Source organism: Mytilus californianus, unplaced genomic scaffold (assembly GCF_021869535.1).
Source record: "Mytilus californianus isolate M0D057914Y unplaced genomic scaffold, xbMytCali1.0.p SCAF_12, whole genome shotgun sequence".
Lineage (NCBI taxonomy): Eukaryota > Metazoa > Mollusca > Bivalvia > Mytilida > Mytilidae > Mytilus > Mytilus californianus.
The window spans coordinates 14,433,559-14,445,640 of NW_026262604.1; the positions used below are offsets into that span (position 1 = coordinate 14,433,559).

A 12,082-nucleotide genomic window follows, 5' to 3' on the forward strand; every position below is an offset into this window, starting at 1 on the left:
TGCCATGTTTGGTTCATTCCATTCAGTGGTTCTCTAAAAGAAGACATTGCATGTATTGTCCATATGGTCCTATGTTAAACGAAGTCCCGGCGGCCATCTTGGTTGATGGATCAGCTACAAAGTAACAAGACTTGGTCAGCACCTCATAAGGAATATTCATGCCATGTTTGGTTTCATTCCATTCTGTGGTTCTCTAGAAGAAGTTCAAAATGTAAAAAGTTAACGACGACGACGGATGACTACGACGACGGACAACGGACGCCAAATGATGAGAAAAGCTCACTTTGCCTTTCGGGCAAGGTGAGCTAAAATTGACCATATTGGTGCGGACTGTACGTCATTGATCTAACAAATCGGAAATATAAAATCTGAAATATGGACGCCTTTTCACAATTCCATCATTTATTTAGTTTTCACTCGGATTAATGAGGTAAATGAGATATGAAGATATTGTAAAAATTATAAAATGAGACCATTACGGAAAAGCTCAAGTCGTAAAGACAAACAAAAAATCATTAAACAGAAAACTAAAGATGGAGCAACACACATCCTCCTATGACAAGAATAAAACCCTTTGCATAACCAGGGATCCAGCAGTTCGCACGTTTAACATGACATTGATGTCTTAAACAAGGAGAGGATAAAAACCAATGGATTATAAAAAAAAAACGAACAGTTTTTAGATCATATGTGAGATAGATATTCTATCATTGTTTTGATATGTATACCTTAGTGTTCCTTGATGTCCTCTCGATGTTCTGGTATTTATTCACTGTTTGCATGACTTGAGGCAATTTAGAACTTTAACTAAATACAGTTTACTCCATTGTCAAATATAGAAAACATTTGGCTCGTTATGTCAATGTTTAATTTTGCATGTTCAACTTGGTGGTATGCTGAGTAATTGATATGTTAATGTTTGAATGTATTCCTACTTATGATAGAGATGTAGGAATAAAAACATGACAAAAACAAATGATAGATTTGTGCGTCAGAAGAGCTTTTCGGGCTTATCTAGGGCAGGAATGCACAAACCCATACATTTAAAAGCCAGGATTTATAACTTCCAAAACACTTAAGGAGGTATTTGACCAAAAGGAACCTTACAAGAATAACCAAATATATGTCAGAACCAAAATATTATACACACGTCAAGTGTAGATATAAGAAAGAAATAAAGAATTACAAAGATTGTGTTTGATTGTCTAGATAACTGGGAAAAACGGAAAAACATTAAATCAATAAGGAACAATTATTATTATTGACAACTGTTACATAACAGACATTAAAAAACGAGAGAATTAAAGCACAATGTGTTTTAATGTTTCTCAAAAATATATGAAAAAACATGTGAACATTGAATGTCATTCCACTTAAATGCAGATTTATTATTCATATGCACACAGTCTTCTTGACCACCAGCATAATTAGGTTCGCCTGGGTTCCAGTCAGTATAGGTTAGATTTGTATTATCTGACTCCCAGATAAAACGAGATTCTATTACAAAATCATGTGCTCCGATCCATACGTGACCTGTGTTCTTATAAAAAGGGAAAACATCAACCTTTTCTAGAATTTGAGAATAACGTATTGAAATGAAACAAGACTGAAGAATTCAGTTTTCGATAGATCAAAGTTATGCATTTGTTACTTAATTATCTATTACGGGTGTAGTATTGTGTTATTCTTTGTTTTTTGCATCACAACAATATTTTGGAAGGCAATTATGTTCTACATTAGCACAATCAAACATTCAGATTTTACTTAATATCAAAATTTAAATCTCTTTTAAACGAAAATAATATTATACAAACCTAAAAGGAATATGTTTTATGAAAATACTTTTTTTTTCATTTCCAAATGCCTATTTCTGCAACTCAATGAACGCATTTTTTCATACGGAGTATATACCTCCCAGTTAAACTTTATTTCAGGGCGTGTATTTCCTATCGTGATTTCCTTAATAGAGGGTAGCTGCTCACTAGGAAGCTATTAAACCAAGTGTTCCAAGTGGTGAAGTTGAAATCATCCCTTCGTAGATTTGAATGTCCCTTTGATATCTTTTTCCTCTTTTTGTTATCTTCGTTTATCGGCGTAGATACAGTCATAGTTATAGTCTGTATCATCAAAATCTCTTTATGATGTTTCTGCACCTTTTATATAGAAGCAGTTGCAAATATTTCCCAACAGCACAAAACCATATTCGTGACTAGTAGCAGATTAACTACTTACCCTTCCGAATCACCAGAAATCACACCAGAATTTTGTTGGTTTTGTATTGCCAAGTGGATAGTTTTCTTAGAAGAGTTTTATGGACTTGTGTGTGTTTTTTGTCTTTGATAATAAAGGTATTGTTTGTGTTTGTCCTACATTTTAGGGGGTATTTTAATTGCTCTCTATCTTTTCTGCTATGTTTGCATTACATAAGAACATTTGTTTTGATGTAAATAAGTCTCAAAACTTCCATGTATATAATATCCATTGTGAGAACACACTTATGTTATTAACTCATTTCTACCAAGTTAAGTGACGTTAAGCCGGGCTGTTACACGCAGCGAATTCTTTGCTCTTTTTTTTACTCCATAGTTTTGATAAATTTTATTCGTTTTCGATTTTAAGTTGTTAAGAATCAATATATATTCACTCTAAGATAACAATAATTATCATTTTTTTTTACTAGACAAAATAGATAAATTAATGCAAAATTAAATTAGTGATCACTAGGGGTAGATAAGTACAAGTTAGTAGTTTGTTTATTTTGAACTTACCGGCTGTTCTAAACAAAATTGAGGAACCAACTCTCAATAGTGTTGTCAAGTTTTACAAGGAATCCTCCCATTCTATGACAATCATTCTACAAAAAAATTCTCAAATGCAATGTTAGTATTGGACGAGTGTTTAATATTTTCAATAATTCAAAAAGCTTTTCAAATTAAATTTTCCTATTTATTGATAAGTTGTGTAACATATGCAAACAATGATTTCAACATGGCCGCCTAAAGTTTCCACTGCAAATTTGACCTATATTTCTACATTTTAGCGGATGGTACACGCAATTACTTCCAGCTATACTATAAAGGAAAGAATTTACTCAGATATCAGCTAATTATTTATTTTATCAGGATTTGTTGTCAACTAAAAAAAACTAAACCATCCTTATTTGACCATATATACAGCATTTTGATGGTAAAAAGTTTGATTTTTTTCAGATCGCTATTTGTTTAGTTCTTCTATTCGTTTATTACCCATAACTTTTTTTTACTGTGTAACATCCCAATTATGTTAAAAAATTTAAAAGTAATGGCTTTCATATTTATTTTCCGATGTCCCAAAAATCTTATTAAGAGGCAAAATACTGTCAAGTACATTCAATTGAATTCCATCAATTTGTTATGATAGTTTTTAAAATTGTGTAATTTTGTTGTAATTTTTTAACACTCATGTAATGATTCCGCCATAAGTCTTTCAATCGATTGTTTTTACATTGAATCTCTTAGCTTGAACAGTTAAAATCGATGGATGTGTTTATATCATCTGCACATATCAATCGGATTACATTTGAATTGCAATAGAACATATCACTGAATAAACTATTGATTACGACGCAGACGTCAATAGTCAATATACAGAAACGTAAAGCAATGCACTTTGTATACTAATCATCTCACTTTTGCATCATTCCATGTCTTTTTGGACCTTAATTGAAAGTACTAACATATCCCCATAAACTGTTCCACAGGTTATCGTCTTGCCTGAAAAAAAAACACACAAATATTTGAACTTCATTTGGTTTAAAAGGTTAAATAGCAAAAATACCTATCTTCAAGGAATATTCAAAACGGAAAAACCTTTATAAAATGGCAAAATCGAAAGCTCAAACACATTAAACGAATGGAAAACAACTGTCATATTCCTGACTTGGTACTTAAAGACATTGATTTAGAGAATTAAAACATGTCTTTATGAATTAGTATTTACAAAGAAGAATATATTTTTCGCAAGAATAGGATGAAACTGCATGTAATAGTTTGCACTACTCTAAAGCATATATTATTCCAACACTCAGGTAATTGTCATATAGTTTAAAGAACAGCGTCAAAGACATTGTTTTAGAGCAATTAAACATGTATCTATGAAATAGCATTTAAAACCAGAATATATTGTTTGCAAGAATAGGATGAAACTAATAGTTTGAATTACTTTTTGAAATTTAAAAAAATAAATGATCACAACAGGTTATTGTCGGATACAAGCTTTTAGGACGGAAACAGGATGTGCAGTAAATATCAGTATGAAAAGCGGACGTACTTGATTAAATCTCTTCCTTAAATTGCATTGAGCTAGATGATTTCTAAATTTTGTTCAATTAATCGTATATGATTTGAATAACTGCAACATTTCAAAGTTATTTCTTTCCTTGGTTAATAAAATGACAAAATTTAATACGAACACTAAAGGAATTCTACTTAAATACAGTGACATTGCTTTCCTTATTATTTTGTTTACGGTCTGTCTTTTTCAACGACATTGTTATGAACGAGTTTTGTTCGGTTAAATTCGTTTCCATTATATTGTTGTTTAACTTTCAACATATTTAGCTCTGAAAGTTCATTATCACATCATTTCGGAAAGAAAACTTTGCAATGATTATCTACAATGTATTTTGATACCTGATTCGCCTGGTTGTCCCCTTTCACCAGTTTGTCCTCGTGCTCCTGTAATTTGAAATGAAGACAAGTAGTATATACACCTTGAGGGCGTTAGCACAAATGTTTTTTTTTTCTAATTAACACTAAGATAATTATTGTCAATGGAGAATGAAAGTTTTCAATAATTTAGGAGGGGGTCTTTCAGCAATTTGACAATATGCTATTGAAAAGCATGATAAATGCAGAGTATCCAATTTCATTTAACGACATCTTGGTGTAAATGATAATACAAATTATTCAAAACGGAGAAAATGTTACATCCATCGTAATTATCTTCAGTCATTTATATAAATGAGAGGCGAAAGATACCACAGAAATAAGGAAACTCATAATTTTAAAAACGAATTGACAACGGCATTGCAAACAACGAAGTCATTTATATAAATGAGAGGCGAAAGATACCACAGAAATTAGGAAACTCATAATTTCAAAAACGAATTGACAACGGCATGGCAAACAACGACCAAAAGACAAACTACAGTATACAAAACACATCATAGAGCAATAATGACTGAACAACACAAACCATCAAAATTTCAGGTGCTCGGGAAAAGTTTGCAGATCTTCCTCCACTTGTGGCACCCGTCATGTTGCTTATGTAAGTACTTATGGTGTTGATTAATGGTTCTACTGGAAGAAAGACGAAGGGAAGATAATATTATAATATTATAAGGAATATCATGACTACAATCTGCATGAGACCTGGTACCATTATTTGCTAAGCATTCATTGCAATGTATTATTCAGCAGTTAACAAACTAATCATAGATACCAGGCATAAAACTTTGAACGCCAGACGCGCGATTCGTCTGCAAAAGACTAATTAATCAGTGACGCTCGAATAAACAAAATAGAACAGACTAAAAAAAATCGAAGTTGAAGAGAATCGAGGACCCACAATTTCGAAAGGTTGGCCAAATACAACTGAAGTAAACTGTTATTGGAGAAGAAAATCCTTAGTATTTCGAAAAATTCAAAGTGTTGTTAACGGTTAATTTTAATTAACAATTTTTAATATATAACAGTAAGTGCAAGTCATTGATATTCTTCGGTTTCATAATGTGGATTTCTATTACGTCAACTGTCATTAAAAATAAACAAAGACTAATTAGAATTGCCAAGAATGTTCATAATATTGAACACTGGTATTGATAATTGTATTCATCTTTGTCATTCATTCAAGAAAAATACATTGTTTGTTAGATATGTGTCTTTTGTGTCAAAGAAAAAAGACAATGATCTTTCATTTGATAATGATGGAATATTGAAGACATTTTTTTTTATCATATGAGACCTTTAAAAAAAACTTTTAAATATTAATAATACTTCTAGTATTTAGTATATAACTTTTGAAACATGGAAAACAAAACACATCCTTGTTATCTTCAATTTAACGTGATTTTAATGTTTTCACTCCTTTGTCCTGTGTTGCCAACTGGACCATTATTTCCCATTATTCCTTTTTCACCTTTGATACCCTTTTCGCCATGTTCACCATTTAGGCCATGAAGTCTTTTTTCTCCCTTCGATCCGTTATCGCCAGTTGTTTTTTTTTACCTGTCAAACCTCTGCTTCCGGCAGTTCCAACTATACCAGCCTGGCCTATTTCCCGCTTTTTGCCATTTTCACCATCCACTTCTCTGTTTCCATTTGGACCTTAAACACCAATTGCGCCTTTCTCTCCAACTTCCCCTTTTCGTCCACTTGGACCTATATCTCCGATATTAATTTTTTTCGCCAGCCGAACATTTTGCACCTGTTGCACCCTTTACTCCCATTGATCTTTTATCGCCATGCATGCCCTTTTCTCCAATTGATCCTTTCGTACCAGTTTTTCCTATTCCTCTAATTGGGCCTATATCTCCGAGTTGTCCCTTACTGCCAGTTGAGCCTTTGTCTCCAATATCTCCTTTCAGTTCTTTATCGCCAGTTGGTCCTTTTTCTCTAGTCAAACCTCTTCTCCCGGTAGGTCCAACCATACCAGTTATGCCATTTTCACCATCCACACCTTTATTTCCATTTGGACCTTTTGCACCAACTGCGCCTTTCTCTCCGACTTCCCCTTTTCTTCCACTTGGACCTTCATCTCCGAGGCTACCTTTGTCACCTGCCAAACCTGTTGAACCTATTTCACCCTTTTCTCCTTTTGATCCTTTCGTATCATTTTGTCCTATTCCTCCAATTGGGCCTATATCGCCGAGTTGTCCTTTACTGCCAGTTGAGCCTTTGTCTCATATTTCTCATTTCAGCCCTTTATCGCCAGTTGATCCATTTTCTCCAGTCAAACCTCTTCTCCCGGTAGGTCCAACCATACCAGTTATGCCATTTTCACCATCGACACCCTTCTTTCCTTGTGAACCATTCGCACCAACTGCGCCTTTCTCTCCGACTTCGCCTTTTCTTCCACTTGGACCTTCATCTCCGATGGTACCTTTGTTGTCAGCCAAACCTTTTGAACCTATTGCACCCTTTTCTTCATTTGATCCTTTCGTACCATTTTGTCTATTTCCCCCTATTAGACCTATATCTCCGAGTTGTCCCTTACCAGCTGAACCTTTGTCTCCAGTTTCACCTTTTAACCCGTATTCACCGTTATTAATCTTTTCGCCTTGTCTTCCCCTAACACCAGCAATGTCCTTATGACCACCAGGATCCCTTTCGCCTCGCGAATCTTTTTCGCCTTTAGAGAGATTCCCATGGTCACTGCTACCTTTTATAAATATGTAGAGCATTTCATTATATGATTAATTTAGAAATACCTATGTTATCTATATGTAGATTTAACTTTTTATCATCGTGAAATATAACCGGTCCCACAACATTAACAGTAAATGCTGTCTCTTTATGAGCATCTACTTTAAGGCCAGTGTTTTATTAAGTATTTGTTGCTCCATCATGAACTGTCTGTATAGTGTATTCTGTAATGTTCATTGGATTTGTCTTATTTTAATTTGGCTATAGTGTGATATGTTTATCTTGGACCCTTTGAATTATAATATTATGTTATTTTTTAGGAATAAAAATATGTAGGGTATACGTCAATAAAAAAACGAACACATTATTTTTCTGCAAGCTGAAAAACTAATTGTAAATAAGTCACGTAAGTATAAATGTTGCTCAGTTTTTTCTATGTCGAATTGTGTTTGTCTTTTCGTATTTTTTTTTAGGGTTTTTGCCATGACTTTGTAATTTTGTTTTGACTTATGAGTTAGAATATCACCTTGGTGTCTGTCGCCTCTTTTTTTTATGCTGATGAGTTGTTTTACCTGTTTTAATGTGGTATTATTTTTAAACTATTTATCAATCGCAGTTTGTACAGCAGCAATATCTCGTCAATTTATCGTTTAAGAGGTTTTCACATGCTGGGTACGCGTCATTATACTTGCCACATTAACTGGGTTTACTAGAATTGTCTGTGGGTTGATGAATATAAGCCACTTCTATCATGTTTATGACGTTCTTCTGCATATCTCAAACTGATCAATGATGCATTACATATCTATACAAATTCTAACGTCTTTTTTAGAAAGGTTGACCACTCATATCATAGGTATATCCTGATCTGATACCGTAGTTTCATTTTGTTTAGAACGTTTCAAATTTTAAAAAGAAAGAAGAGATACCAAGTTGACATTTGCAAATCATAAAAGAAGCTATTAAAAAGGACAACATCAAGACCAAAAGAATAACTACGTAACAAATGGAAAAAAAAACAGTACACGAAAAATAAAGATTTTGCAACACACACACACACAGGTATCTCTGAATGGAGCTTTGATTTCAAAATTCACGTTGGATGTACAACGAATTGACATATGCTATTAAAATTAACATATGTCTATACGGTAACGTTTTTTTTTTGTTATGAAAACTTAACACTAGAATATTATATACAGAAAAAACTCCAGATTTTCAAAGCTCTCCGCAGAATGATAAGCACGTTTCACATTACATGAAGGAAGAGGAGAGCCAGATTATCAAAATTAAATTTATAACAGACACTAATACAGTAATAAGGTGCCGTTCTTTCACAAATTTTTAATGAAGCAATTCTGTTTAGGCAAAGTCAATAATTCAATATTTGAGATCGCTAAACTTTGCAAATATTTCAGAATCTTCTACGAAGATGCAATAAATTGATGACAAACCTGCACATTTACCTATTATTCACCCCACCTCTTTAGATAATACAATTTAAGTTTGATGTAGTGCACGAAATTAAACGAATGTTAATGCTATAATATATCTAGCACACTATATCCCGTGTTAGTCAATGGTTCATGTCAAAAGCCTGTTATGTCGTCGTTTTCGTTGGCTAGTTAATATCTGTTATATCTCTTTTTCGCATATTGCACTGTATTAATTATGCCGTTAGTTACCTTGTTTGAATTGTTTAGTAAATCAAAAAACTAACTAGACGGTATGAGTTATTTTAAAACTTTAAGGTCGTACGTTGACATATGTTTACGTTTATATTCCTCATTTAAACTGATGTGGATGGTTGTCTCATTGACAATCATACCAAATATTCTTATAGTTTTATAGCTTCATACTGTCACATTTTTGCATTTATTCTTAAAAAATCGGATGACATCCTAAATTTCACTAAATGTTATGTAAGGACCCTTAAGAAGAGAATTCGTAAACATACCTTTAATGTATCTTTTTGGCTGCCATGTCATTTAACTATCAATGAAGCAGTAAATTGAATATATAATTAGCATATTCAAATTTAAGGATGTTCGCAACTCTGTTTCAAAATAACAAGCATTTTAAAAAACTGTTATAAATTGATAGTATATAAATAAAGGAACTAAAAAAGCAGAAAAAAATGAAGAGTTCGTGTGCTTGTTTTCGAGATATCAGCCATTGAAAATTTGGCGGGAAATGATTCTCTCTAGATTTTTTATATATTTAACATTGGCAACTTTTTTCTTTCAAAAACAATAATAAATAACAAAGTTTTCATAAGATTTTCAAATATGGCTTTTTAAACTATATGTAATAAAATTAAGAAAAGAAAAGTAGGGGTTAGCGGGCAAACAATTTTAATGGCACTACATGAATAAAATCAGAGGTTTCCGAATATCTGGCAAAAATTTAAAAACAAGAGAACGAACATCCTTAAGCGAAATGGAGATACATTTACACACTAATTAAGGCAAAAAAACCTTGAATAATTTGTATATTAACTAGTGTCGTAAAATCGAACAGCTTTGCTTAATCGGTTACTCGGAATATCTTTCCACCGATTAACCGGTAGTTAAGTTGACGTTTAACGGCCTTATTTACATTATCCTACAAATGTTCGTTTTCATGGTATTACGATAAATTGAAGTTTATCCTTTGGCATAATAAGGCTTGACTTTGAGCATTCCTGGTGAAGTTTTAGTTTTAATAATTCAACACTACCTTACTACAGTATCTACTATGACGTTTGAAATAACTTCAGATTGAGAAGATAGAAAAAATTTTGATCTCGTCGAAATTTTTATTATTGTTTATAATTTTTAAAAAAGTTATATTTAGTGCTTACATAATTAAAAATGCTGAATGAATTTTAACTGTTATTAATTAGTAATTGTCATAACAACACCTATTGTATTTTGTTTGTAGGCATAGGTTGAATATATATTTATCGCATGTTGGCATAGGTTGAAGACACCATTTTAAATTCATGTAGGCTAACTATGTTTATAGATAAAAGAAGATGTGGTATGACTCTCTATCCAAGTCACAATTTGTAAATGTAAACCATTATATGTCACAGTACGGCCTTAAACACGGAGCCTTGCCTCACACCAAAAAGAAAGCTATAAAGGGCCCAAAAAATAACTTTAGATCTTGCCCCGAGCTAATACACAAGTTGTCGTTTTGCTAATTAATTTTATAAAATTGAAATGTTTTCAAGGTTAAAAATAGCAATCACTTTAGTGGACAATTGATCTGTCAAACTTATTACTACGACAATCATTTGAAAATTCAACAAAATTTATTAATGAGTCCAATACACATTTATATTGAATCTATTAAAATCGAAAAAAAGTTCCGGTAAATCGGTTATCGTTTTTGGTATTCGATATGCGGTTAATCGTTGACAACACCAATATTAACTTAATGATTACCCAGTGCTGTTAAATTGATTCTTTATTGAGATCAAAATATATGGCAACCAAAAAGAATGCACATATTTAATTTATCGTGTAAACTCAAACTCGCCTTAATTTACAAACACACATATATACATATCAAGCCTATGGTACATTAAGATAATTATTATATTTAAAAAAATCAAATTATGATTCGAATGATTATGTGTTCTAATTACCTAATCGATTAGACAAATACAATTGTCTTTCCAAACCGGAATGATTCAATGCCAGTTGTTGTATCTGCTTTTCTAGTTCCGAACTCTTTTCCAAATATTCTGAAATATAAAGAAAAAGAGTTTATATAAACGTTATATCTAATGTATGTTTTAAGGAAGGGAAAGATTCATTTTTTTTTATTTAAATCAAGTAACTGGTTTCTTCAAAAAGAAAGACAAAAGATATCAAAGGGACATTCAAAGGTATTAGTCGAAAATAAACTGACAACGCCATGGCGAAAAAGAAAAGCACAAAAAGACCCGAATTTCCTTTAAAAAAATATACCCATTCCCGCATCGCGATATCATCAAATCCTATATTTCAAAATTTCCGAAGAAATAATTTGCTATTCCCGAAATCCTGAGAATTTTACAGTTCCATCCCGAATTCTGGAGAATTAAACAATCCAATCTCGATTTTCTGGAAAAAAATCCGTCCGCCTCTAATTATGTAATTTACAGAAAATTAAAACGCTTACCTTTTACATGTTTCAAGTACATGACAACGACCGTAATTGCGAGTAAAGAACATATCAACAGCATCACAACAAGGGCTAAAATTATTTTATCTTTTTTTCTACTTGCTTTCCGAATTTCAGCAAATTTATCATTCCACGAATTTGTTTCAATACTTTCTCTACTTTGAATTTCTGATTTATTCCGGTCTTCATCCTTTGCAATGTTAACCTGTTGAATTTGTTCACTCATTTTCAACTACAATGTTGAGTCTTTAGTCCGTTTTAAATATTTTTTAAAGAATATTTTAAATGGTAGGCAGTAAATTTTAAGCAGTAGATTTGAAAATTTCTTTGATATAGAAATTGAAATATAGGTTGTTTCTTATTTACGGCTGTCTAAACAAAACTATTTTCCATTGGACTAATAAGGAAATTTTCTTTCGTCAAGTGACATATATGAGGATAGGATAGGATCATACCGTCATTCGTCAAACGCTCTCTTTTAATTTTTTTGTCGTCAAATAAGAGTAACAATACATAGCTTCTTG

General features: G+C 32.3%; 1 protein-coding gene across 1 annotated transcript; it reads right to left on the minus strand.

Moving 5' to 3' along the window:
• Positions 1 to 6,949: 6,949 nt before the first annotated feature.
• LOC127722296 (otolin-1-like) lies at positions 6,950 to 11,619 on the minus strand. Its single transcript, XM_052229186.1, has 4 exons — positions 11,556 to 11,619; positions 11,038 to 11,136; positions 7,177 to 7,419; positions 6,950 to 7,122 (listed from the first exon to the last, which is right to left on the minus strand). The coding sequence occupies exons 1-4, from the start codon at positions 11,617 to 11,619 to the stop codon at positions 6,950 to 6,952; spliced, it is 579 nt and encodes a 192-aa protein (XP_052085146.1).
• Between the last annotated feature and the right edge of the window lie 463 nt (positions 11,620 to 12,082).